Genomic DNA, 26,191 nt, shown 5'->3' on the forward strand with positions numbered 1-26,191 from the left:
TTTGATTGCCCATATGCGTAGCATAAAGTCCATTATATTTCCACAAAAGTAACACAGCAAAAACTGTAATTACTTCTGGAAACACAGCAGTATCCGACGAAATGTTACAGTGCGCATGCGTCTTGCGTCACGGACGCCTTCCGTTCACCTACAAATCGGATTTTGCAATGTGAACGGCTACAAAGAAATGAACTGATATATGAAATGATGAGAATTCGGCATCATACCATGTGGTATGTATTTTAGCGTTTGCACCACCTGCAGCTCTATTTGAAGCTCTTGGACTTCCATGTACTATATCCAAATGGAGTCAATACTTTTCTTTCAGGTGATGCAAGTTCCACCTTCACAAGTTTTTCTGGAGCTACTTCCTTCCATTATTAAAGACTAGCATTCATGCACACCCAGATGCTGCTGGGTGTATTTATTTTTTTCTGTCAGCAGGCCGTTACCTGAGTTTGTTAATTTTTTCATTTAAGCTGACCGACACAAGTCAATATACGATGTTTGGCAGCTGTTTCATTGAATGGTCGATTTGAATCCCAGTCACATAAAGAAGGAGTTTTAGTATTTTATTGTTTTAATTGACGGACAATTATTAATACTGACTACTTACATTCAGCTTTCACTTGTTTGACAATTGGCAATATTAATCCAAATATAATTCCTATTTAAAAAATGTAGTCCAACTTCAAGATATCATTATTACAATGAATAACGCCAAAGGATTTAAAGTCTTTAAATAATGTACTAAGTGAAGGCCTCCACATTGGTAACAAGCATAGAGAGCACTCTGTTCTATTGTTGGATTTAGAACATGTTTTGAGATAATCAAATGATATAATTTTTTTTTTTTTTCATCATAAGGAAGGCAGTCTTAATGGCCCTCATGATTCTTGAGTTTGATGCAATAACATTTCTCTCAATATCACATGATAAGTGGAATTTTGTCATAATTCCTATTTCTAAAATGTTATTTTGCAAAACTCTAATGGGCCCTTTACGTAAAATCATCAGCGCTGATAAAATACTGCTTGGTCTTCAATCGTGTTATTACTTATTTTGTATTTAATGGACTTGCCTAATAGAGTTCAACTCATGCTTTGCATATTGATCTTTGAGTGCTACCAAAGCTGCGACAAAATACTGTACATAAATATAACTCTATCATAAGACAATGTAGCAATGTAATTTAGAATCAGAACATCTTTAAATACTGTCATTAAAAGTGAATTAATAAATAATCAAATGCAAATGTAGCAAAATATAGCAAATATAGAAAGAAAAACGTATAACAAGCAGCATGTGCATTAACTCAAGCTGTGTTAAAAGCAAGGATTCCCGTGGAGCTGATCTGAATGATTGCCATACTCGCCGGCTGCTTTTTATTCTCTGTGTTGATGTTATTGTTTGTGTTGTTTCTGGAATGAACAAGGAATCAATCTTTCAAAATGCTTGACTGGCAACTAAAAATTATGAACACATGGCTAAGGATGTTCCTGAAACCAGAGCAGCATGACCAGTAATGTCTATGGAGGACGTGATGTCAAAACTTAATGTGGAAAGAGTGCATTAAGGCAAGGGAAGGCAAATTTATTTGTATAGCACAATTCAACACAAGGCAATTCAAAGTGGTTTACAACACATGAAAGTCATAAAAATCACATAAAAGAACGTTAAAACTAAGGCAATCGAAACAAGGAAATAAAATTATACATAAAATTGCATTAAATTGAAATCAGAAATGGAAATAAAGCAGAAAAGTAATAAAAAGCAAATAGCTTGAAGTTTGAAACATGTCGGCAGTTATGGATATGCTGTGATAAACAAAAGCGTTTTTAGCCCTGATTTAAAGGAGCTAACAGTTTTAGCACACTTCAGACATTCAGGTAATTTGTTCCAGAGGTGAGGAGCATAAAACCTAAATGCTGCCTCACCAAGCTTGGTTCTTGTTCTTGGAACATACAGGAGACCGGTTCCAGATGGTCTTAGGGGACTAGATGTTTCATTGGGATCCAACAGATCAAGCATGTATTTTGGTCCAAGGCCATGAGATGTTTTGTAGACGAGCAGTAGTAATTTACAGTCTATCCTTTGACACACTGGAAGCCAGTATAACGATTTCAAAACCGGCTTAATCTGGTCCAATTTCCTTTTATTTATAAGGACTTTGGCAGCAGCATTCTGTAGTAGCTGCAACTTCCTAACTGATTTTTTTATCAAGACCTGTGAATATACCGTTGCAATAGTCCAATCTGATGAAAATGAACGCATGCATAAGTTTTTCCATGTCTTGTTGAGTCAGAAGCCCTTTAAGTCTGGCTATATTTTTAAAGGTGGTAATAAGCAGATTTAGTGACATAGTTTAGATGGCTATCAAATTTTAGGTCTGAGTCAATAGTTGCACCAAGATTTCTGACTTGATTTGTAGCTGTAAGTGACATTGTGTTAAGGTGCGTGGTCATCTTTGACCTTTCCTTTTTTGGCCCAAAAATGATCCCTTCTGTCTTCTCCACATTTAACTGGAGAAAATTCTGGCACATCCATTCATTGATTTGATGAATGCATTTAATCAGGGAGACTAAGGGACTATAATAATGTGGGGACAAAGAAATGTAGAGTTGTGTGTCATCGGCATAGGTGTGATAGATGTCATACTGTTCCATGATCTGAGGTAGGCGAAGCATATAGATGTTAAATAAGAGTGGTCCAAGAATGGACCCTTGAGGGACTCCACATGTGAATTTGGTTCGTTCTGACTGATGGTTTCCAATTGACTCAAAGAAATCCCTATCATGTAAATAAGATGTGAACCACTGAAGAACAGTGTCAGTGAACCCTACCCACTGTTCCAATTTGCTGAGTAGTAGTAGTTGTGATCAACCGTGTCCAATGCGGCACTTAGATCCAATAGTAGCAGAACAGATGATTTTCCTGCATCAGTATTCCGACAAATCTGTGTGCACAAATCACAAAGTGCTGTGTTGTGGCCGAAATCCAGACTGAAATTAGTTAAAAAGATTGTGTTGGATCATAAAAACCTGGATCTGTTCGAACACAAACCCCCTCATTAAAGGAAGGAAACCAAGTCTGATGGAAGATTATTTGGTGATAATTGGAAAATGAATGAATGAATGCCCACTGTACCACATATTACATAAACTTATTTCCGAGAATATGGTTCATATAATCCTCAAGGTTACTGTGGTCTCTTCACCACAAACTGCTTAAACATTCCCTCTAGTAAGTGCCGCCACTCCTTTAAAACCATGATGACCACGAGCAGCTTTGTAGATTTGTAACTGTCTTACACAGGGTAGAAAATGAATGGATTAATGGAACATCATAGTTTATAATTCCAGTAAGTTTGTGTAAGATCCTAAAGCATCCACTGCTGACTTCCTAGATTGTTGGAATACTATCATTAAGACAAACCTCAGTCATGCATTGACTCCATCAAGAAATATTCATCACTGATTGAGCTTCCTATTGAATTACCAACAGTATTTCCAAAAATCAACAAACCCTCTAAGAACCAAGAAATTAGTGCTACTTTTGTGTCAATAAAGAAAGTGTGTCATTCCAAAAAAAAAATTAATACTAGTATAATGGTCAAAAGATCTCAGTTAAAGCTGTGTGTGTGTCTGGGAAGAGGTTGACAGCTGAGTCCACGTTGACTGAAATGACCTGCACAACCCCCTTTTCATGCTGCTGTGTCACTAAACCCCCTGCCTGCCCCACTCCCTTGCCTTCATATAATGATGCATTGTTCAGAACAAAAACTGAGGCCAAGGGTACAGTGAGGGCCGTTCGAATTCTGTGATGAGTCTGGGAATCCTCTGGGAATGAAGAAGGGAATATAGCAAAAAAGTTTAAAAAATTGGAGGTAGCCAACTCTGAAAGATCACCGTAGTTGACGGAGAAAAAAATCTGTAAGTTCTCTACTTCACTTATGTGTATGTATCAATGTAGCAATGTTTGATTTATTTGTTCTTCCCTGTTTGCTAACGGTAATTAGTAATCTGCATTGGAATGCTACCATTTTATTGAGAGTGAACTTTGCAGGATTAAAATCCTGCCCTACTTTCAATGTGCCAAATTTTGTCACAAAAAGTACTCTGCCAAAACAATATATTGTACATTGCTAGTGAATGCTTATTGTGATAGAGTAAGGGGGCTGAGGTTAAAAATTATGTAGGAATTCTAAGTAATTTTAGTCACAGTTCCTATTATAAAGAAAGAATAACCGTATGATCAAGCAGTATATTGCACAAAATCTGCTGCAAAAATGACCTATTTGCTTTTAGCAATAAAAGTAAGATTTCTTTTGGGTGGCACGGTTGCAGAGTAGTTACCACGTCCGCTTCACAGTTCTGAGATCAAGGGTTTAATCCCGGGCTCCGGCCTTCCTGTGTGGAGTTAACATGTTCTTCCCTTGCCTGCGTGGGTTTTCTCCGATTACATGCATGGTAGGCTGATTGAACACTCTAAACTGGCACTAGGTATGATTGTGTGCCCGCGAATGGTTGTTCGTCTCATTGTGCCCTGCGACTGGCTGGCAACCAATTCATGGTGTACCCCCACATACTGCCCATAATTAGCTGGGATTGGCTTCAGCCCCTACGTGACCCTAGTGAGGATAAGCGGCTCGGAAAAATGCACTTTTAGTGATATACAGTAGAATGTCACTTTGTCATATTTAGAGATCAAAATATTTGAATTTGCACTTGGTGAAATGCAGCACAGATCTACAATATAACTAGAACTGAAATAATACAGTAAGTGATATTAAAAAAATATTGTTTTATACGACGCGTGTACTGTATCTCATTATATACTATTATATTACTATATACTATTGTGTAGTTTTGTTTTCAAAATGCCATCATTGCTGGTCAGAGTAGGCTATGTCTCGAAGATATACTGAATTTGCCATTGGTTGTGACAGTAGACGCTTGACTGGTTTTAATCCTCCAGTCAACCAACATTCACAGGCTCATGCCAATTTCAAAGTAAACACTCCCATGGTATTCTGACCAAACAGCTAAATGGCCTCTTTGGCTCAACAACTAAGGCATAATTAGAAAGTGACTACTTTAAACAGTTCTACAACAATTAGCAAGAATTAAAACAATTGTATAATACAGTAATTACTAGTATTATTATTTGAAAAGTACTGAATCACTGCAAACCTGATCCAATAAATATACCATGGGTAAAACTGCTTGAATGTCATTGACTGTCTGAAGCCATTGCATGTTGCCAAATTAGGATTTTCATTCCATATATACCAAATACAGAATTATTGAAAAAAAAATCATTTTATGATGTTATGAACCCTTTTGTAATGTTTGCAGGTGAGCTCGAAGTTTAAAATGAGTCCGTCTTTGGCATCTTTGAGGGCGGCTGTTTCCTTGGCCCTTGTTTTACTTGGTCCCTGCCCTGGCTTGATGGCCCCACTCGTTGAATCAGACGATGATCATTTTGACCTGGAGAACTATGACTTCAACAGTATAACAGATTGGGACAACCTTGAACCCAACATTTATGGTGACAGTTATGATTATGATGATTTGGACCAACAGGTATGTGTATGCTGTCTATGGAGTAAATGACAGTCCTAACCAGGGGCGGGCAATGGTTGGCCCAAGGGCCACATAGCTCTATCATTTAATCCAACCAGCGAATCATTTCTATAAGAGTGGTGTAAAAATTTTTTGGATGACTATGACTGGATTTCTGCCCCAAAATGTATTTATCCATGGATATATTTTGATTTTTAATTTTATGTTTACACTAAAATATTGTGAATCACAAAATATAAACATGAGTAAAACAAACAATTTAATATATGCTGCACCTACTTTGAATATTTTGCTCGTACAGTGATCCAATTGGCTAGGCAGCTGTTTTCATTCATTTCATTGAATATATCCACCCTTGCTTTAGGTGTCACATTACTCTGTAGGAAGAGTTTATTTTTCACAGTGAACCTACAAGCATAGTTGCAGTGGTTTAAAGCTCTGGTAGTGTCACACAAATTAAACAGGTCTGGTATGAGTGTAGACATAGCAGTGTGGATTGGACTCCAAGGAGGATTATTATTTATAAGGTGAAAACTACTACAGTAGTTTGAATTAATAATATATCAATTTTCTTGGAACTTGAATGACACACATCATATGTAAGCAGATTTATACAGCCAGCAAAAGAAGAAGAAGAAAAACAAAACAAAACAAAAAAAACGGTTTAAATTATTTTTTTTTTTTTTCCAGCAACTATTTTAATACATCACACAAAAAAGAAACAGAAAAAACAAAAACAAAAATTAAAGTTGTCCAATGTTACCTGTTGTTACCGATAAAAGCATTTTAAAACGATAATATATAGTTTCGACATTGGTTTTTCGTTATTGGTTTTAGGCCAATTGCATGTTGCCTTCAAAGTGAATGTAGAAGCCTTCTGCGTTTGTACAAGGGCTGTTCACAGCTTAGCACAGCAGTTATGCTTATTGACCATTAGATGTATCCAAACTGAGATGTGTGGGATTTGTTATGTGAGCAGACATTTTGCATTCATCTTGCAAAAATAAAATGAACAATAAATTATTGAAAAATAATGAATATACAGTATATTGGTATCGGTTTGATCTCGGTATCAGATTTTTTCAATTGGACAATATCGGGGTGTCGGTTAAAAGTCATTGTCAGGCAACTTTACAAAACAATGTTTAAAATATTCAACCATTCTACAAATCTCGTAAACACAAATACATAATTGACAGATTGAGGTAGCCACCGTAGCAGCAGACATCCACCAACTGGGCAGCCAGCCAAAGGTTGACCAGCATGAGGAAAAAGTGACCCTGCCTTCTTCGTCTCCATCCCCTGTGCCACTGGACTTCAAGGGCTCTGGCCTTTTTGGACCTGAGACTGGATTGGGTTTGTAAAGACAACATTTACTTTATTTATTTAAAGACAACCATTGAAGTGTAATAACCCACGTCTGCCCTGTCAACTTGCTCTGTGCTAAAACAATTCTAATATGTGCAGGATTGCCTACCTGTCTTCTGTGTGTATGTATTGGAGGGAGTGTGTACTGTGATGATACAGGCCTTAAACAGATTCCACCCCTGCCCAAAGACACCAGCCATTTTTATGGACGCTTCAACAGTATTCGACATGTCAAGAACACAGACTTCATAAATCTCAGTGGGATCTCTGTTTTACAACAACAAAATATATTGTAATGCTAATACAATTACCCTAATAACATTTTGGGGGTTATTGATTTACAGGTAAGCTACAGTCTATTGACCTTACCGGAAACCTGATTTCTGAAATGGATGAAGATGTATTTCGCACGCTACATCAGCTTCATGACTTGTTGTTAGCCGAGAACAACTTACAGGCCTTGCCAGAACTACCAATTACCTTAAAGCATATTGATCTACGGAACAACAGACTGATAAGCCGAGGGCTCTTTACAGGGTCCTTTAAGGTAGATACTTGGTCATTCACTATACATACTATTAACAGTGGAAATACCCTTGCCAAATGTAACTCTTCATTGAAAGATGAACACGTTAATATGGTGACACAATGCCTTTATGCGCCCCCACCACCACACACACACACACAACACAAACACAAAAAGAAAGATCTTAAAACCTAACTAATGTATTAGTATTCGTATGTTGATCCTCGTCCATGTTTCAATGTCAAGACAGTGCACATTGCTGTTATATAAGTGGATTTAACAGAGGGCTCTTACCAATTTTAAGCAGGTGTGTTAATCATAAAAAAGACTGGAATTTGCCAAACTGTATACTGACAAGCAACAGAAGTTACAGGAGAATATAGTGTAGGTTGTTGCTTTATGAAAATTAGCTTATGGTTTACATTTTTCCAAATGGGTAAATCACCTCTGGAAGCAGGAGATGTAGCCTATTAATTTCGTTTTGTTGTTATTAAACAGTATATTTCTTTTACACAGGATATGAGCCAGCTGGAATTCCTCTACCTATCCAATAATAGACTAGATTACATTCCAACACCATTGCCATTGAGTCTCAGAGTATTACATTTGCAGGTAGGTGTACTGATGGTAGAGTCTATTGTTTGGATGTTTTTTATGAGCTAATATTTGACGATATTTTTTACTACCTGTTTTTACTGTGTACAATTTTTTATCCGTATACCTTATACCTTAACTGATTCATAATCAATTCCCACAAAATATTGTGAGCAGATTCAACATTGTAGCCAAAGAACTTTTACTAATGTGATGATGTAATTCGTATGAACCTGTAAAGTGTTAGGGCATAGTATACATATAAAGTCCATATAATTAATCGCAATTTATTCATATCTCAATGGATACTACAGATTTGCGTACACATTTACTCAGGTCTGATATTTTTCAGCTTTTGTGCATTCACTTTTGAATGTGTGAAAACAATTACTTCTTTTTATAAACTGCAATCAGGGCAACAACATTCAGTCCCTTCATGAAGACACCTTCTGTGACAGCCACGACCGTTACTTCATTCGTCGCAACCTGGAGGACATCCGCCTTGATGGCAATCCTTTAAACATGAATCTTTTTCCTCAGGCTTATGTCTGCCTGCCACGCCTCCCTGTAGGAAATCATTGATCGTTACTATTGGAAAACAAAACAAAGCAAAACAAAACAACAACAAAAAAAAACAATACCCCATTTGTATGTGAAAGAATACAGATGGCTGTTTAGATAGAGCATATGGTCATTAATATTTTTGACAAAGGATGATGCTGAGATTCCCTGCTTGTTGCAGCTTAATGTGCTGTGTGTGTGAAGTCTTTTTTTGATAGTAAAGAAATGTTTTGAAAAAACACTGATGTTTATTATCCCTGATTTAACAGCCCCTTACACAAGTCAGTCATTAATGGATGGTGCCATCCATCATTAGTGTGTCACATTGAGTTTCAAATAGCCTTTCATGTATTTTATTTTACCCTTGTTTTGAATCTGGGAGTTATGTTTTTTTTATATGGATACATAAACCATAGACTTCATAATACTTGACAGGACACGAGAAACGGGGCCGATCCGTAGTGGGCCTATTTTCCAGAACTTCAAATTCAAACATTTTCAAAACCAAAGCTGCTACCCACCTAAAACCAAAACAGGCACCTACCTTAGCCATATATGAATTTCCATGAGCAGAGGCATAAAAAAAATTCAAAGTCGTTCCCTTATCCCAATTATTTTTTTTTAAAGGTTATAAGTATAACAAACTTAAAATGGCTAGAAAATTATCAGATTTTACACTAGATGCACAAAAATCACCAAATGCAGAGATAATCACCGATATTTTCAGGATCGATAGCAATATTTAACATATCATATAAGTTTTTGCCGAAAATAGAAACTTAATTTTTTAAACAGAAAATAAATAACTCAATTTTCACATTAGAAACTTAATACTTGAGGAAAACATGCAGAATCAATTATAAATAATATATACTACTAAATAGATTAATCAATTGTATATACAATCACAAATTATTATAGAATAGAATAGAATAGAATAGAATAGAATAGAATAGAATAGAATAGAATAGAATAGAATAGAATAGAATAGAATAGCCCTTTATTGTGTACAATGAAATTTGGAGCATTTCCCTTTACTGTGCATTATAAATGAAAATCTCAAAAGTGACTGGCAAGTATAAAATCTAAATAAACAAATATAAAATGCGTATGAGATAGTTATGTGTTTAGGCAGTGCAAAAAATCGAAGTAAATGAGCAGAAGTTTGAAAGTTAATGCTTTGACTATTGTAGGTGAGAAAGTATTGAACATAGAATATTGCATGCAAATGAATATTGGACTATGCCTTGTAAGCTTCATCGACTTGTACAAGTCTCTGTTCTCGCCATCTCCTTTCTGCCGGTCTACCACTCTAAGGCATTGTACGTCCTCGCTTCGGAAGTCACATGCACCAAATCAGTTGAAGAGGGATCTGCTGATGTGCGGCAAAGTGGTGTTGACCAGCCTGTGCCCCTCCTGGCACCTGTACCCCTGCAAGGTCGGGTCTGAGGCAACCAGGAACATCAAGATCACGTCATCATCCTTTTTCTCCTCTGCCCTGTCCAAGTCAGCCTGCACGTCGACGGGGTACAACCCGACGAGCTTAAGCAAGTGCAGGCGCTGGGCCAGCCTATTACTGACCATGAAGTTTTTTATGCTGGTCCAGTAATTGGTGCCGCACATCTGGCGGCGCTTGCCAAATGAGTGCTTTGTTGGGTCAGAGTTGGCTTTCTCCATGCAGACATACTTGACCACCGGGATCTTGAGGAGGATGATATCCCTGCAGAAGGCGGGCAGGGCATTGCCCGTGATGTGCAGAGCCGAGGCAGTGGGCGTCTGCAGCCTACCGGTCTTTGTCCCTCTTTTCATTTTCTTGTCCTTTTTGGCCCAAATCTGGAGCATTTTACAAAATAAAAAAAAAAAAAAAAAAACTGAACAAGCTTGCTGTCGATTCAATTCAATTTAATCAAATACAGTGTGGTTACTTACCTTGCAAATTTCACCAATCTCCTGGAGGAACCGAATGTTGGCCTCCGACTGCTCATCAAAACAGCCTGTCAGGTCCTCAACACCTCCTTCCCCACCACTATCACCTCCTGCTCTTGGCCGCAGCATACATCGGTAGTTATCATTCCAGGGCACGTCCTGCCTCGGCCCCGCACGTTCATCAGAGATCATCCTCTGGAACATCTCCAGAACGTCAGTCGTGTCCCTTTGTTCCTCCTTGCCCGTGGTCATGGTGAGGAGCCTCAGCCCGGCGACCGTGTAGGGGTTGACGACCACCATGATGAGCCCGACGCACTGCTTCTTAATCTTAGAGGGCGCCAGCACCTTCTGGGTCAACTTGTCAGACATGTAGTTCTTCCAGATGGCCAGCCCCTTCAGGCTCATGAATCGGGCCGTCCTCATCCTCTCAGGCTCCCACAAAACATGTTTGTTTTAGAAAAATAGGCGTTTTGATTCACCCATTTTATAAAGTGAATAATGCTGCACACTTACTTTAGCCCCAGGACACCTGGGCAGCACCATACAGCCGTTGTTGTGGAAGCTGCTGTAGATGTTCTTTCAAAGGTGCACAGGGTCAAAGTACACAAAGAACTGCTTGTTGCCATCGGTAAACGGGTTGATGTAGGACCATGGTGTTTCACTGAAAGTTATGAGATTGAAATATTACATAAAATAAAACACATAAAAGCTGATTTTTAAATATGGACGCAGAAATGTCTAAAAGAAAATCTCGATACAAAATACAACATGGCCGCCTTGGCAAAACAATGAGGTTTTTACGTTGAATTTCTTGTGAATAAGTGCTCAAATCCCTAAATTCTTTATAGATATGGACGTAAAGCAGTCTCGATTCTTGGTTAAAAGCAAAAGAAACCGTGCAGGTAGCATTTACTTCAAGTTAAAATGGCTAATGTGCGGCCCGTCTATGTGGCGCCGCCTTACCACAAGTCCATAGCAAAGAGCTTTTCATGTTAGAATTCATGTGAATGCTTAAATCCCTGAATTCTTTATTTATATGGCCGTAAAACAGGCAGTTTGAATTTACTTAAATCAGTCTATTATCTTTGTTAAGCTTAGGGGCTGCCACAATGGCTTTTTCCGCTCAAGATTCTTGTGAATAAATGCTTAAATCACTGAATTCTTTATAGATGTGCACATAAAACAGTCTCGATTCTTAGTTAAAAGCAAAAACCGGGCAGTTATTTTACATAAATTTGTCGAAGAATGATGCCAATGCCATGGCGGCTCACATTGATTTTTTTTCACGACATTTCAAAATGCATGCATTGTACGAAAAATATAATAATTACCTTGAATCCTCAAACGAATCACTCCTGAGACGATCCTTGTTGTTAGTATGCGGTCCAGATTTCATTTTTTTTTAAGGTAATTCAGGCTTTGTGTTCAAAAGCATGTGTAAGACTCATTCCCACCAACTTCTAATAGATGAAACTGACTCACACAGCGCCCTACAGGCCGGCGGGGTACAGAGAATACCTAATGTGACCTGTCAAGTATCTTGTAGTCTATGCATAAACATTTGTAAACATTTTACTAAGGCCGCACCATATTTGTAAGGTCATTTAATTAGTTGTTTGATATTAAAATTTAAAAACATGTTATTTTTTAGGTATCATATTTTAGCTTCAGTTCTACTGTTGTGATTTTTGTTTTAATTATTATGACGTCACTTTGAAATACAAAAAACGGCTAATGTTTCTTACATAAACACTATTCAATGTGGAATCTATTTGAACTACAAATGTCAAGCTCCTGACCTACAGCAGTTTCAGTGTCACGTTACTGAGCTGCAGCTGTCTGAAGACTAATGCGTCTGGTGCAACCACCCAAGTCCATCCCTCAGAGCAGTCCCAGCAACCGCACTTCGACTTAATGCGTGTTTGATGGCTCAGCTAAATGGCTAGCCTTCTGTGTAGTCCATTTTTGTCTAATTAGCACATTGCCCATCTGCTGGTTTGTTGTCTGCTTTCTTACTACTGCATTCTGTCAAACTCTCACATCTTAATAAATATTTGCTTTAACCTCTGTTGTTTGCAACACAAATAAAATTAAAGAGGGACAACAAATTCAGCTTTGTCTTCTATAATGGTAATCCCAAAGTTTTTGCTTGTCTGTTTTTTTTTTTTTTTTTTTTTTTAGATATTTAAGATATAAGCAGGTATTAAAATGGATTTGTATTGAAGAACATGCTAGTGGAAATAACGGCATAAAGCTACTACCAAAAATATGATCCACATACGGCAAACAAGAGTTTTTTGACTGAAGGACTGAAGGTGATCCTATTACAGTTGTGGTCAAAAGTTTACATACACTTGTGAAGAACATAATGTCATGGCTCTCTTGAGTTTCCAGTTATTTCTACAACTCTGATTTTTCTCCGATAGAGTGATTGGAACAGATACTTCATTGTCACAAAAAACATTCATGAAGTTTGGTTCTTTTATGACTTTATTATGGGTTAACAGAAAAAGTGATCAAATCTGCTGGGTCAAAAATATACATACAGCAACACGAATTAGCAATTTCTTGTGAGTGATTATTGACTTGAACAATCATTGACTTGAACAAGTCAGGAAAGTCACTTGGAGCCATTTCAAAGCAGCTGCAGGTCCCAAGAGCAACAGTGCAAACAATTGCTCGTAAGTATAAAGTGCATGGCACTGTTTTGTCACTGCCATGATCAGGAAGAAAACGCAAGCTATCACCTGCTGCTGAGAGGAAATTGGTCAGGAGGGTGAAGATTCAACCGAGAATCACCAAAAAGCAGATCGGCCAAGAATTAGAAGCTGCTGGAACACAGGTGTCAGTGTCCACAGTCAAGCGTGTTTTGCATCTCCATGGACTGAGAGGCTGCCGTGCAAGAAGGAAGCCCTTGCTCCAAAAGCGGAACCTTAAGGCTCGACTGAAGTTTGCTGCTGATCACATGGACAAAGATAAGACCTTCTGGAGGAAAGTTCTGTGGTCAGACGAAACAAAAATCGAGCTGTTTGGCCACAATGCCCAGCAATATGTTTGGAGGAGAAAAGGTGAGGCCTTTAACCCCAAGTACACCATGCCTACTGTCAAGCACAGTGGTGGTAGTATTATGCTGTGGGGCTATTTTGCTGCCAATGGAACTGGTGCTTTACAGAGAGTAAATGGGATAATGAAGAAGGAGGATTACCTTCAAATTCTTCAAGATAACCTAACGTCATCAGCCCGAAGATTGGGTCTTGGACGCAGTTGGGTGTTCCAACAGGACAATGACTCCAAACACACATCAAAAGTGGTAATGGAATGGCTAAATCAGGCTAGAATTAAGGTTTTCGAATGGCCTTCCCAAAGTCCTGACTTAAACCCCTTTGAGAACTTGTGGACAATGCTGAAGAAACAAGTCCATGTCAGAAAGCCATCAAATTTAACTGAACTGCACCAATTCTGTCAAGAGGAGTGGTCAAAGATTCAACCAGAAGCTTGCCAGAAGCTTGTGGATGGCTACCAAAAGCGCCTAATTGAAGTGAAAATGGCCAAGGGACATGTTACCAAATATTAGCGCTGCTATATGTATATTTTTGACCCAGCAGATTTGATCACTTTTTTCTGTTCACCCATAATAAAGTCAGAAAAGAATCAAACTTCATGAATGTTTTTTGTGACAAAGAAGTATCTGTTCCAATCACTCTATCAGAGAAAAATCAGAGTTGTAGAAATAACTGGAAACTCAAGAGAGCTATGACATTATGTTCTTCACAAGTGTATGTAAACTTTTGATCACAACTGTATAAATATAGATACCATATACCATAATTATTCCTTTCAATTACATTCCAAGAGGGCAAGACCTTTGAAATCATCCTCATAAGTAGAGCTAACATACGTATATTATATAGCGCTACAAAAGAAATTGATATCAATCATGAATCCCAAAAATGATATTAAGGGCATGTGAAATTTGATTCCAGAAGTGTAGGATTTAGTTAGTATTTCCACCTCTGTCGAACAATAACCTCCCTACAAACCATATCTGTACATATGTCATGTCACCTTACGCTGCACTGCCAAGTTCATTGTCTATATTTATTCTCTTGACCAAGCAGCTGTTCTGTCAAGCAGTCCTCTACAAGTAGAGGGGACAGCTATTCCCTTGACTCATAAAGATGAGTGGTAGCGCTGCCTGAACTTGTGGAATATCACTTTAAGTTTTAAGTAAATACTACATTGTAGCAATGGCAGACAGCAATGGTCCCCCTTTATCGTCCTTCATCATGGATGAAGAAACGCTAAAGAGAAAACAAAAGGAGAAGTTAAAGAAACTGATGGCCACAGGAGGCAATCCAAGGCCTGCACGCTCTCTACTCTTTTTGACACTAAAGAATCCCTTCCGTCGGGCGTGCATCAGCATTGTGGAGTGGAAGTATCCTCATTGAAATGCAGATGGGTCAAACAGATATAATGAGATCTAATGGATAAGTATTACTGAAAATGCTATTTTCACCGATTATTTTGAAATACTAATTGATTCTTGTGTGTAAGTTTGTGAGCAGGAATTTAATGGATTTTTGGTGAAAAAAGTGTTGGGCTATTTTCAATGAGACGGAAAAACAAAGTTTACAATAGAACAAGAAGATTTAGAATTGTAAAAACATATGCAATTTTTATATACGGATAGATAGATTGGCATTTTCCTATAAATGATTTTTCAGACCTTTTGAAATCATTATCCTACTCGCCATTTTTGCCAACTGTGTAGCCTTGGCTGTGTACTTACCCATGCCTGAGGAGGACAGCAACATCACCAACAGCAATCTGGTATGTCGCCATGGTTATGTGTTTGTGCATGTTGTATCAATTTCTGTTTACGAGTGTTTTTCAGACATCCACAACTTTGTGTTTTGAGTAGTTCCAAGAAAAAAATCTGCAACTCAGATTTCCTTTCTAATCATCCATTGTCATATTTAACTCGTGAATCCATAAATTGTCACAGTTCAATGTGTGCAAGTGACTGCCGGTTAATAATTCAAGATCACGCTGTCAAAATGGACGTTTACCGTATAGTGAGTGAAAATCCCCTTATAGGGACATCATTATTTCCTATTTGTTGAGACAGACATGTATGACATTACATGTTTATGAGAGGGGAAAAAAAGGCCCACAGAAAATAGTATTCAATCGCTCAGTTAGAGCAACTGATGGTGTCGTGGTTCAGTGGCTTTTCACTCAGTGACAATTTAAATTTTGATTTTTCTCTTTTTGGTCTTTGTACTGAATATGATGAACAATCTTTAGAGTGTAGTCTGTCTTTTTCCTGAACAGATGGAATAGGCTTCAGTTAGCACAGCTGCTCTGAACAACAAAAGCACAATCAAAATTACAAATGGATTACTCATGAATAAAATGTTACTGGCGACTGCCTAGTAGCAGGAATGTTATGGGTGCTAATCTAGGGTCGGGCCCGGGGCTCGTATGTGCAGAGTCTACTTATGCTTTTGTGTGTAGCTACTATCATATTTCCCCAAAGATGTGAATGGTTTGCCTGTCTGGCCTGCCTCTTGCCCTAAATCAGCAAGGAGAGTTCTCAGCTCCCTCATGACTCTGAATATAACAGGAAGAAAGCATGTGACCAAGTAGATAACATTTCACTACACAGGGTACTGAACATACCAGTAATTCCTGCCATACTGTATTAATAAATAAATAAATAGATAAATGCTGGTAACAGGTAGATGGTAGCAGTAACATTTTAGTTCAGTGAAAATGCTGACAGCATTGTTTTCCTTAAAGCCTTGTGTTTAGTACACAGATGTACAGTACTGGCCAAACGTTTGGACACATCTCATTCAATGCAATACAAATAATGGTCTCAACCCCATTAAAAAAAAAAAAAAGGAATTGCACTTATTAACATTGATAAGGCATACCTGTGAAGTGAAAACCTTTTCAGGTGACTGCATCTTGACGCTCATCGAGAGAGTGCCAAATGTGTACAAAAAAGTAATCAAAGCAAAGGGTGTATACTTTAAAGAAAGTAGAATATAAAACATGTTTTCTGTTATTTCATTTTTTGTCACGTACATAATTCCACGTCTTTATTCATAGCTTTGATATCTTCAGTGAGAATTTACAATACAAAACACACAAATGATAGGGTGTGTCCAAACTTTTGGCCTGTACTGTATATATTGCAATCAAAAAACATTTTTTTTTTTTTTTTTTTAGTATATTCATGACTATTACTTTTCCCTTAACAATAATATATTGCGTAACAAAACATAATTTGACAGTTTTCAGTGTTAATAAAGTGCAATAAATCAGTAAATACATTTTTAAATTGGTTAATTAAACAATAATGTAACTCACCAATAGAACTGAATTGGCGTTTTTTTTTTTTTTTTTTTAACTTTTTCTTATCGTAATTCGTTTTTCTTACATTACTGACTATTACCTTTCCCTTAACAATAATATATTGCGTAACAAAAACTAATTTGACAGTTGTCAGTGTTAATAAAGTGCAATAAATCAGTAAATACATTTTTAATTGGTTAATTAAACTAATAATGTAACTCACCAATAGAACAGAATTTTTTTTTTTTTTTTTTTTAACTTTTTCTTAACGTAATTAATTTTTCTTACATTAGCAGTAATGATTTTATAGGCACCAAGGAGAGGGAAGTTGGCAAATTTTAAATGCAATAACAACAAAAATACACAATTCCTATTTAGCCTGAGTCCAGGCTAAACCTGTAAAAAATGGGAGTCATAAAGAATCTCTCCTTGTTCTGAGCACAAAAATACAGCATCATTACATTCCTACACCAATAATTTAGTTATTCATACTATCAAATGTTTAGAGGAATTATCTACATTTACAATTGCATAACCGGCAAACATGCAAGAAAGGCTAGGTTCATACTGCAGGTCTTAGTGCACAAATCCAATTTTTTTGTGTTTTTCTGACTCGAGTGAGGCATTAACTCGACGGTCTGAACGTGACAAGTCAAATAGAAGTGGACCATTTCAAATCCAATCTGGGTCACTTTTTTTGTATGTGGTTCAAATCCGATCCGGGCCACATTTTTCCAGAATGTGGCTGGCGGTCTAAACTGTCAAGTCTCCCAAATCGGAATTCATGCAGCAATGACGTCAGCAAAGAGTGAAAACGGCAGGCAGGATGGCAGTGATGTAGCTATGCATTAGCTTCTAGCTTGAACTCTGCTTTTAAGCACGGAGCGGGCTTGACCACAGTCATAAAAAAATAAAATGAAAAGGATAAGCCTGGCAATTTTCTGTCAGCGGAATAAACTTTCTGACAACGGAATAAACTGCGTTCCATATTGGTTCAATAAGGAACGCAACTTTTAATTCCCAATTACGGAATGATTCCGTATTTTAAGGGACGGGTGGCAAGCCTATTGACAATACTCCTCCGACCTCTGTTCACCAGTCTTTATACGTCAAGGTGACAGTTATTATTCTGGTACCATCGCCAAAGAGATCACCAGCTTCGTCAGGTTTTTAATCATTTAATTCAGAACGTGTGCAACAAAACATGCGTCGCCAACTGATAGCAACAACAGGACGTGAAAGGCGAAAGTCAACTGCACTCTCTCACTCTGCTGTCAGCCCCGCGCTGCATTCAGGTACACTACGCAAAATACATAATGTATTTGTTTTGCTCTTGTAATTGCTTTTTGCAATAGTAACAGCTGTATTTATTAAGGATTTTATAATAAAGCACTGAGCTGGTGGGTTGCCTTTTTATTTCTTTAAATGAGAATGTAGGTCTCAGCTTTCTTTAGGTGGTCAAAATATGCCTGATCAGAAAAAACACAAATTGCAACTCGCCACCAGGGGGATTCAAAGCACGTAACATGCAAACAACCTGGCATTTTAAACAGAATTAGTGTAGGTTTTTGGTCTGTGGAACGAATTAATAGAATTATAATGTATTGTTATGGGAAAATCCTGCTCAACATATGACCATTTTGACTTACAAGAAAGGTCTTGGAACGAATTAACTTTGTATGTAGAGGTACTACTGTATTAGTATTACATTATTATTATTATTAATTTAGTTGTTTTGCTCTTTGTAATTGATATTTGCAATAGCAACAGCAGTATTTATTAAGGATTTAGTGTAGGTTTTTGGGCTGTGGAACGAATTAATGGAATTATAATGTATTCTTATGGGAAAATCCTCCTCGACATACAACCATTTCGACTTACAAACAAGGTCCTGGAACAAATTAACTTTGTATGTAAAGGTACCACTGTCCAACTATTAATACATTTAAATAATGATATGGTACATGATGTTTGGTTTGATACAATTAAAATCTGAATTATGCATTTTACATCATAGTGTGTGATTATATTCAGTTTGATTCATTAGCATGCGAGAACATGAATACAAGGACACCGATGGACTCATGTAACTGCTTTATCCCCGTGAAGGGCAGTGGGATAAGTCAGTCACTGTGTTATGAATCTAAAATAGACTGGTATCATACTAGCAGTGTAAAAGAAGAGAGTGCATGCCTTCAATGAAATGGGAGAAGCCATAAAAACATTCCAATACAGTGTGGATTTGTAGGTGACTTGAATGTACAGGGTCGAATGAAATAAGTAACATAAAGCAAGTCATTTCCCTCAGAGAGCCATTACAACTGTCAAAGCATATGTTTAATCTCAGCATCATAACACTCTATATAGAATACTTGACAAATTGTTGGACAACTACTGCAAGTTTTTAAACGCTGATAAACTGTGTTTGCGGCGCAAATAACGACTAATGAACAAACAGTTTTCTTGTCAAATTTGGTGTGTGCATATAGTCAGTTGTGCCCTGAAGTCCAAATAAGAAATAAACAAAGACATATACAGTGGTACCTCGACATACGATCGCTTCGACACACGATCTTTTCACACGTAAAATTTGACTCGCCATTTGTTTCTACATCCGACGGCATGCTCAAAATACGACGATTTATGACAGCACCGCAGTTTTGTTTTCCCGCAATACAGATGCACGGCGGATTTTCTTATGAGAGAAATAAACATTGGTTCCACAAATGTTAGTGCAGGTGGTGAAAAAAGTCCCTCTCTCACTCTGTCAAGTCAGCCACGCGGTGCGTTCAGGTACACCAAGCAAAACACATCTGCAACATTAGAACCCGATCTGTTCCATTATTACAGGTATTATTATTATTACTATATTTATATTGTTATTCCGATTTTTATTCATAATTTATTTACTTTGCTCTGTGGAATTGCTATTTGCAAAAGTACCAACAGCATTTACTAAGGATTTAGTGTAGGTTTTCGAGCTGTGGAAAGAATTAATGGAATTAAAATGTATTCTTATGGGGAACCCCTGCTCGACATACGACCATTTAGACTTACAAACAAGGTCCTTGAACAAGTTAAATTCGTATGTAGAGGTACCACTGTATATTTTTTAATAGATAAAAATCTTTTTTCTTCTGACAGTTGAAACAAACGACACCAAAAATCGGAAACTGATGTCGTCTAATATTTTGTGCTGTTTTATTTTACGAACAATGAAGGGTTCAGTGAGTGTGTGTATGAAATTTTCAAACATCCCCCCCCCCCCCCATTTAATAACTTTTCATCCCTTAGCAGTCTATCGTGCATGTTTTCCCACATGAACTGTGTAAAAAGTCTCAAAGTATGTATGTGGCCCTTACTTTTATTATGTATAACATCAAACTGATTTTTTTATTCACTGTATATGGCAGCAAAATCGGTTGATAATTCATAACATACGACCCTTTAATCTCTTATGTAACAGTCTAAAGCTGTATTGTGGAAATGAACACAACATTTCATGGTAAAATCAGTAAGTTAAATTCTTAGTTCTCTGTTTTGTTTATGCCACACTGTTGCTGCTTCTATAACAGTACATGCTTCTGCTCTGAGTTCATCAAATTGATGCAGTTGAACCAACTGAAAGACAAATGACAGATTGCATGGAGCAGTTGTCTAACAATAATGCCTTTATGTCTTGAATGTGTTTAGTAAATTTAGTTTTCAGTGATGTGGCATTAACAGATGACAAATATTCATTTGTAAATGTCGTTTGGGGTTGTAACAATTTTGAATTATGTGTCATGGTTGTTGTTTTGCAGGAAAGCCTGGAATATATTTTCCTCATCATCTTCTCTGTGGAATGTTTCCTGAAAATAATTGCCTATGGATTCCTTTTTCATGCAGACGCATACTTAAGAAACTGCTGGAATATTTTAGACTTTGTTTGTGTATCAGTTGGGTAAGTTAGTGTTTTGAGTTAGTTTCTTTTGATTTTCTGGGTCAATGTATAACATAATAAATGCTTTGCTTTGGATAATTTAATTTTTCTGTGTTCATTCTGTCATTGGACAGAAAATTGTGATGAAAAATAACCTAAATTGGAGTATGAATAATATTTACTTTTTGGCTTGTTTCACTGCATTTTTCTTTGCGTATGAAGGCTGATGTGTCATTTATTAATATGGCATTTTATCTGATATTTGTTGTTGTTTCAGTCTGTTCACTGTAGCTGTGGACGCTATTAATCATATAAGTGGTGTGGAGCCTGTCGTCGGGGAAAAAGGTGGTGGTGGCTTTGATATGAAAGCCCTGAGGGCTTTTAGAGTCCTTCGACCACTGAGGCTCGTGTCTGGAGTGCCCAGTGAGTATAACTTTTTTGTGTGTGTGTGTGTGTGTGTGTGTGTGTGTGTGTGTGTGTGTGTGTGTGTGTGTGTATGAACAAACTGTTGTCACAATGACAAAATAACACCCAACCAAATCTAGCCCATACCAATATAGGCAATCATGAGATAAATGTTGTCACATAATGTAATCTGAACAACAACATTTCTTATTCGTGGATAGGAAAAATCATAAGCAGACACTGATTTAATTGTTGCCATACCATGATAAAATTCTTGGCAGGGGAGGGGGTCTACTGAGTACACTTCTTACAATAATGGAAAAAATAAAATTACATATGGTAAACATGTAAACAGCGTCATAGCAACGATTGGTGTTGCACAATTACATGTGTTGCACCCAGAGGTTGCGCTAGACTTTTTCGTTGTCTGTCATTTTGACTGACAGCGTCATAAAAATCCGGTCATAATCTATTTTTACCCGTCACTTACATTTTTAAAATGATGATAATGACATTGTGGTGACCCTTTGTTTGGCATAATTCACCTTCCGTACTTGTGTGTCCATTTGGCCGAGCGCGTTACCGGTGTAGGTTCAAGCGCCTACACCGGCTACGACAGTCACGTGACAGAGACACTTAAGAGCCACGCGCGGTCCCCTCACTATCCACTCGCTCTCGCTATATGATTGGCCGTAGAGTCGAAATGCTCTCCCGTGAAATGCCTGTTTAAAAATGTTCCAGTTGTTACTTCTTGCGTTCGCTTATAAGTGCCCATTTAAAAAGGAAAAGCGATGGATGATACTACACACAGAGCGTATTATTAACAAATGTTAAAGTTGTATAATCATATAGCGAGAATAAGAAACGTCACTGAGGCCCCAGTAGGTAGGTAGCCTAGCATATGTAGCATATGGAACAATGAAATTAACAGTTCACCTGCTGTGGCCTGAACGTAGTCTCACACTTTCCTCCTGGTGCGCATGGACTTGAATTGCGTGCCGGCTTGTGCAGTCCCTGTTTTTTCACCTCTTTTATCAACACCATCGTCGTTTTGGGGCTTTTTGAAAAAACTTCGGACACTCAGTTGCCTTGACATTTTTTCAGAGTAAGGCCAACGACGTCATGCATCAAGAGAGAAAATAGCTAATTAATATGCTCACTCGCCACCCTGTGGTCTGGGGTGTGAATTGCAACCGGTCAAAATGACGGATGGACTTCAGTTTTTTCCGTCACCATTTTTAAAAAATCGGTCAACGACGGAAAATATTCGGTTAACGCGACCCCTGGTTGCACCTGTAATACTGTAATGCACAAAATAAAAGGGCATAAATGTTAATAGCTACTCATCAAACCACATCTTAATTCCCTGCTACGCAGACAGCAGACCGACGTTGAAAAGATGTTGAATCAACATTCCGCTGTCATCTTATATTGTTGAATCAACGTTGACACCCAACGTTGATTTGTCATCACTTTTGCACCCTCGATTAATGTTGTTCCAACATTGAAATCCTTACAAAACTTATACATCCTTTACATTACATTATTGATAATATTTGAAAAACGCTGAATCACTGTTATATTTTGCTTCATTTTCAACCATGATGCTATTAATGCGTTCAAATATGACCCTATTTAGAGGTCCCGCTTTATTTACAGAAAGGAGAAACAGCAAGGCTGACTACTAAAATACTATACATGAACAATTAAAAAAAAATGTATATCATATACATAATTTAATAATGAATAACAAAATAAAGATTTCAAATCATTTTTTAATAGAACCACAACAATAGAAACTTTATTAACACTGTATAAACTTATTTCAAACTTAAGCCTCCTCCTCAGTCTGACAAGCTTCTCTGCGAACTTTGGCACCAACGCAGTCTGAGGCATAGCGTAGCCACTTCTGCACAACAGCAGCAAATGCATACTATGACGCGTCCATCTTTATCTGCCTCTTCAGTGAATCTGAAAAATACATACGAATGGCATTCACAGTTAATTCATATAAAGGAATTCAAGCAGGTATCATAGGTTATTTTAACAACTTGAGTATTTTGTGGTGAAGTGAGTTTCTCAGCAAATTTAAAACTAAATTTAAAAGAGAGTAAAGAACAGAGCTAGCTAGTTAGCTAGCTAAGAGGGAAAAATGACCGCACTGTCTTGGTGTTCATTACATTAATCTACACAAGGCTCGTTTGTGTAATATCTTGTGATTTTTAGCGCTTTAATTGGAAAAAGAATTACGTTTGCCTGAACTTAGTTCTACTAATGCTAAAATCCAGGCTAAGTCGGTCTTCGCTTGTATGCCAATCACAGCACATGCACCATTTCTTACAATTTCAGCAACTTTGTCACGTTGTGTCGGGCAAACCGTTTTATACACAACTGTGATGACAAACGCGGTTCATTCTACCGTAAGACACATCAATGCTGATAAAGGCTCTGAAAAAAGAATCGAATACGGCTATCCTTAAATGAGGCATTTCCAGTGGAGTGGAGTTTGAGGTGATACACTGTCTTCCCGCTCATCTACGAACACAACTATTTTTTTGACCTCCCACTCATCCATAATTCAATGACTTTTCAATGATATTTCCTGGTAAATCAAAAATCAACTATTTGTCAACATTATTTCATCAGCTATGAAAAAATGTTACCCCAACCACTGCCTGACACACCATAGAACAACATTGTTTTAACGTCAATGTCACGTGTCATCAATATTTGCAATGTTGATTCAACATTGTTTGTTGGCGAAAATTTCAATATCAACCAAACTGATGATTTTGATGCAAAATAAATGTTTATTCAACGTCGGTCTGCTATATGGGTACAGATTAAAATTAGCTACAAAGCTATCATAGGATACAAACAAACATCCAAATTGGCCAAGCGCACTAACCCCACCAACAAAACCTTTGATTGTTTGCACAGAAAAAAAGATTGATGGTTTTGATACAGATATTAAAAATGTGTTTGAGTCTAAAATAATTTTGTTCTTTTTCCTGAGGCCTGCAAGTGGTAATGAACTCTATCCTGAAGTCCATGCTGCCCTTGTTTCACATTACCCTACTAGTCTTTTTCATGGTTACCATCTACTCTATAATGGCTCTTGACCTATTTAAATGTAAAATGCACAAAACCTGCTACTACAAAGGCACTGGTAGGTTGTGCGCGGTTTGTTTTTCATGACAAATATAAATTTAGGAGGAGCTACTTCTATAAAATTCATTTGTGCCATTTTGTCAACACTCAGATATTATTGCTACTGTGGAGAATGAGAAGCCAGCCCCATGTGCCCAAGCAGGGAATGGCCGGCGTTGCACAATCAATGGCACTGAGTGCCGAGCTGGGTGGCCGGGCCCAAACCATGGCATCACTCACTTTGACAACTTGGGATTTTCCATGCTGACTGTGTACCAGTGTGTCACGACACAAGGGTGGACTGATGTCCTGTACTGGGTAATGAGTTAGTATTGTCTAAAAGAAGGCTAGACTGATTTTCAACAAATTTCAGTCTTTGTTTAGACAGTGTTTAAATTCTGTCGCAAATACCTCTGTATGACACGAAGCAAGAACACTTAACTGTAAATACTAAACACTAAAACTAATAAACAGGTGAATGATGCGATTGGAATGGAATGGCCTTGGATATTTTTTACCACACTCATCCTGGTCGGTTCCTACTTTGTGCTCAACCTTGTGCTTGGTGTACTCAGTGGGTATGAACACCTTGTGCTCTTTCACCTTTTAAATAATTTCCATAGATTTTGATATTTTACTTTATTATAAATCACTTTTTTCCTCACACATTATCTTTATCTTGTCTTCTAGTGAGTTCACCAAAGAGCGAGAGAAGGCAAAGTCCCGAGGTGAGTTTCAGAAGCTGAGGGAGACCCAGCAGTTGGATGAAGACCTAAAGGGTTATATGGAGTGGATTACACAGGCTGAAGTCATGGATAATGATCAGGAGGGACAGAGTACGTCATACACTACAAAACAAAGATGAGGAATCGATAACTGTAGACAAAAAATGGATACATGCAAAACCTACTGACGAACCACAGGTTTCAAACCGACTCTACAAAGGGCCTAGTGCTTACAGTGGGGCAAATAAGTAGTTTGTCAACCACTAATTGTGCAAGTTCTCCCACTTGAAAATATTAGAGATGCCTGTAGTTGTCAACATAGGTAAACCTCAACCATGAGAGACATAATGTGGAAAAAACCCCAGAAGATCACATTGTTTGATTTTTAAAGAATTTATTTGCAAATCTTGGTGGAAAATAAGTATTTGGTCAATACCAAAAGTTCATCTCAATACTTTGTTATGTACCCTTTGTTGGCAATAATGGAGGCCAAACGTTTTCTGTAACTCTTCACAAGCTTTTCACACACTGTTGCTGGTATTTTGGCCCATTCCTCCATGCAGATCACCTCTAGAGCAGTGATGTTTTGGGGCTGTCGTTGGACAACACGTACTTTGAACTCCCTCCACAGATTTTCTATGGGGTTGAGATCTGGAGACTGGCTAGGCCACTCCAGGACCTTGAAATGCTTCTTACGAAGCCACTCCTTTGTTGCCCTGACCCAGTCACGTCTCATCTTCAATGCCCTTGCTGATGGAAGGAGATTTTCACTCAAAATCTCTCGATACATGGCCCCATTCATTCTTTCCTTTACACAGATCAGTCGTTTTTACAGAAAAACAGCCCCAAAGCATGATGTTTCCACCACGATGCTTCACAGTGGGTATGGTGTTCTTCGGATGCAATTCAGTATTCTTTCTCCTCCAAACACGAGAACCTGTGTTTTTTTTTTTTTTTTTACCTTTTTATTATGACAAAGCAGCGGACAGGAAGTGATTATGGGGGGACAGAAGAAAAGCAACACAAGAGAAGAAAGAAAAGAAACACATACACAAACAACAACAAG

General features: G+C 37.7%; 2 protein-coding genes across 2 annotated transcripts in view; both read left to right on the forward strand.

Annotated features, from left to right (window-relative positions):
* Window positions 1–3,787: 3,787 nt before the first annotated feature.
* On the forward strand, window positions 3,788–12,764 carry optc (opticin). Its single transcript, XM_057844921.1, has 7 exons — window positions 3,788–3,932; window positions 5,358–5,585; window positions 6,785–6,941; window positions 7,053–7,211; window positions 7,298–7,500; window positions 7,996–8,091; window positions 8,488–12,764. Exons 2-7 carry the CDS (start codon window positions 5,376–5,378, stop codon window positions 8,653–8,655), a joined length of 993 nt encoding a protein of 330 aa, XP_057700904.1. The 5' UTR covers window positions 3,788–3,932; window positions 5,358–5,375; the 3' UTR covers window positions 8,656–12,764.
* A 2,043-nt stretch (window positions 12,765–14,807) lies between these two features.
* LOC130921762 (dihydropyridine-sensitive L-type skeletal muscle calcium channel subunit alpha-1-like) overlaps window positions 14,808–26,191 on the forward strand; it is a 47,890-nt gene continuing 36,506 nt past the window's right edge. Inside the window, exons 1-8 of the mRNA XM_057846024.1 lie at window positions 14,808–14,995; window positions 15,285–15,390; window positions 20,727–20,866; window positions 21,123–21,268; window positions 24,267–24,419; window positions 24,513–24,718; window positions 24,875–24,978; window positions 25,091–25,236. Of these exons, the coding sequence (XP_057702007.1) occupies window positions 14,808–14,995; window positions 15,285–15,390; window positions 20,727–20,866; window positions 21,123–21,268; window positions 24,267–24,419; window positions 24,513–24,718; window positions 24,875–24,978; window positions 25,091–25,236 (1,189 nt within the window). The remainder of the gene's footprint in view (window positions 14,996–15,284; window positions 15,391–20,726; window positions 20,867–21,122; window positions 21,269–24,266; window positions 24,420–24,512; window positions 24,719–24,874; window positions 24,979–25,090; window positions 25,237–26,191) is intronic.

This window comes from Corythoichthys intestinalis, chromosome 9 (genome assembly GCF_030265065.1).
Source record: "Corythoichthys intestinalis isolate RoL2023-P3 chromosome 9, ASM3026506v1, whole genome shotgun sequence".
Classification (NCBI taxonomy): domain Eukaryota; kingdom Metazoa; phylum Chordata; class Actinopteri; order Syngnathiformes; family Syngnathidae; genus Corythoichthys; species Corythoichthys intestinalis.

Coding starts and splice junctions, on each gene's coding strand:
- optc (XM_057844921.1), top strand. CDS start 5,376: ATGAGTCCGTCTTTGGCATCTTTGAGGGCGGCTGTTTCCTTGGCCCTT. Junction 6,942..7,052: donor TGGACCTGAGACTGGATTGG/GTTTGTAAAGAC, acceptor TAATATGTGCAG/GATTGCCTACCTGTCTTCTG. Junction 7,212..7,297: donor CACAGACTTCATAAATCTCA/GTGGGATCTCTG, acceptor ATTGATTTACAG/GTAAGCTACAGTCTATTGAC.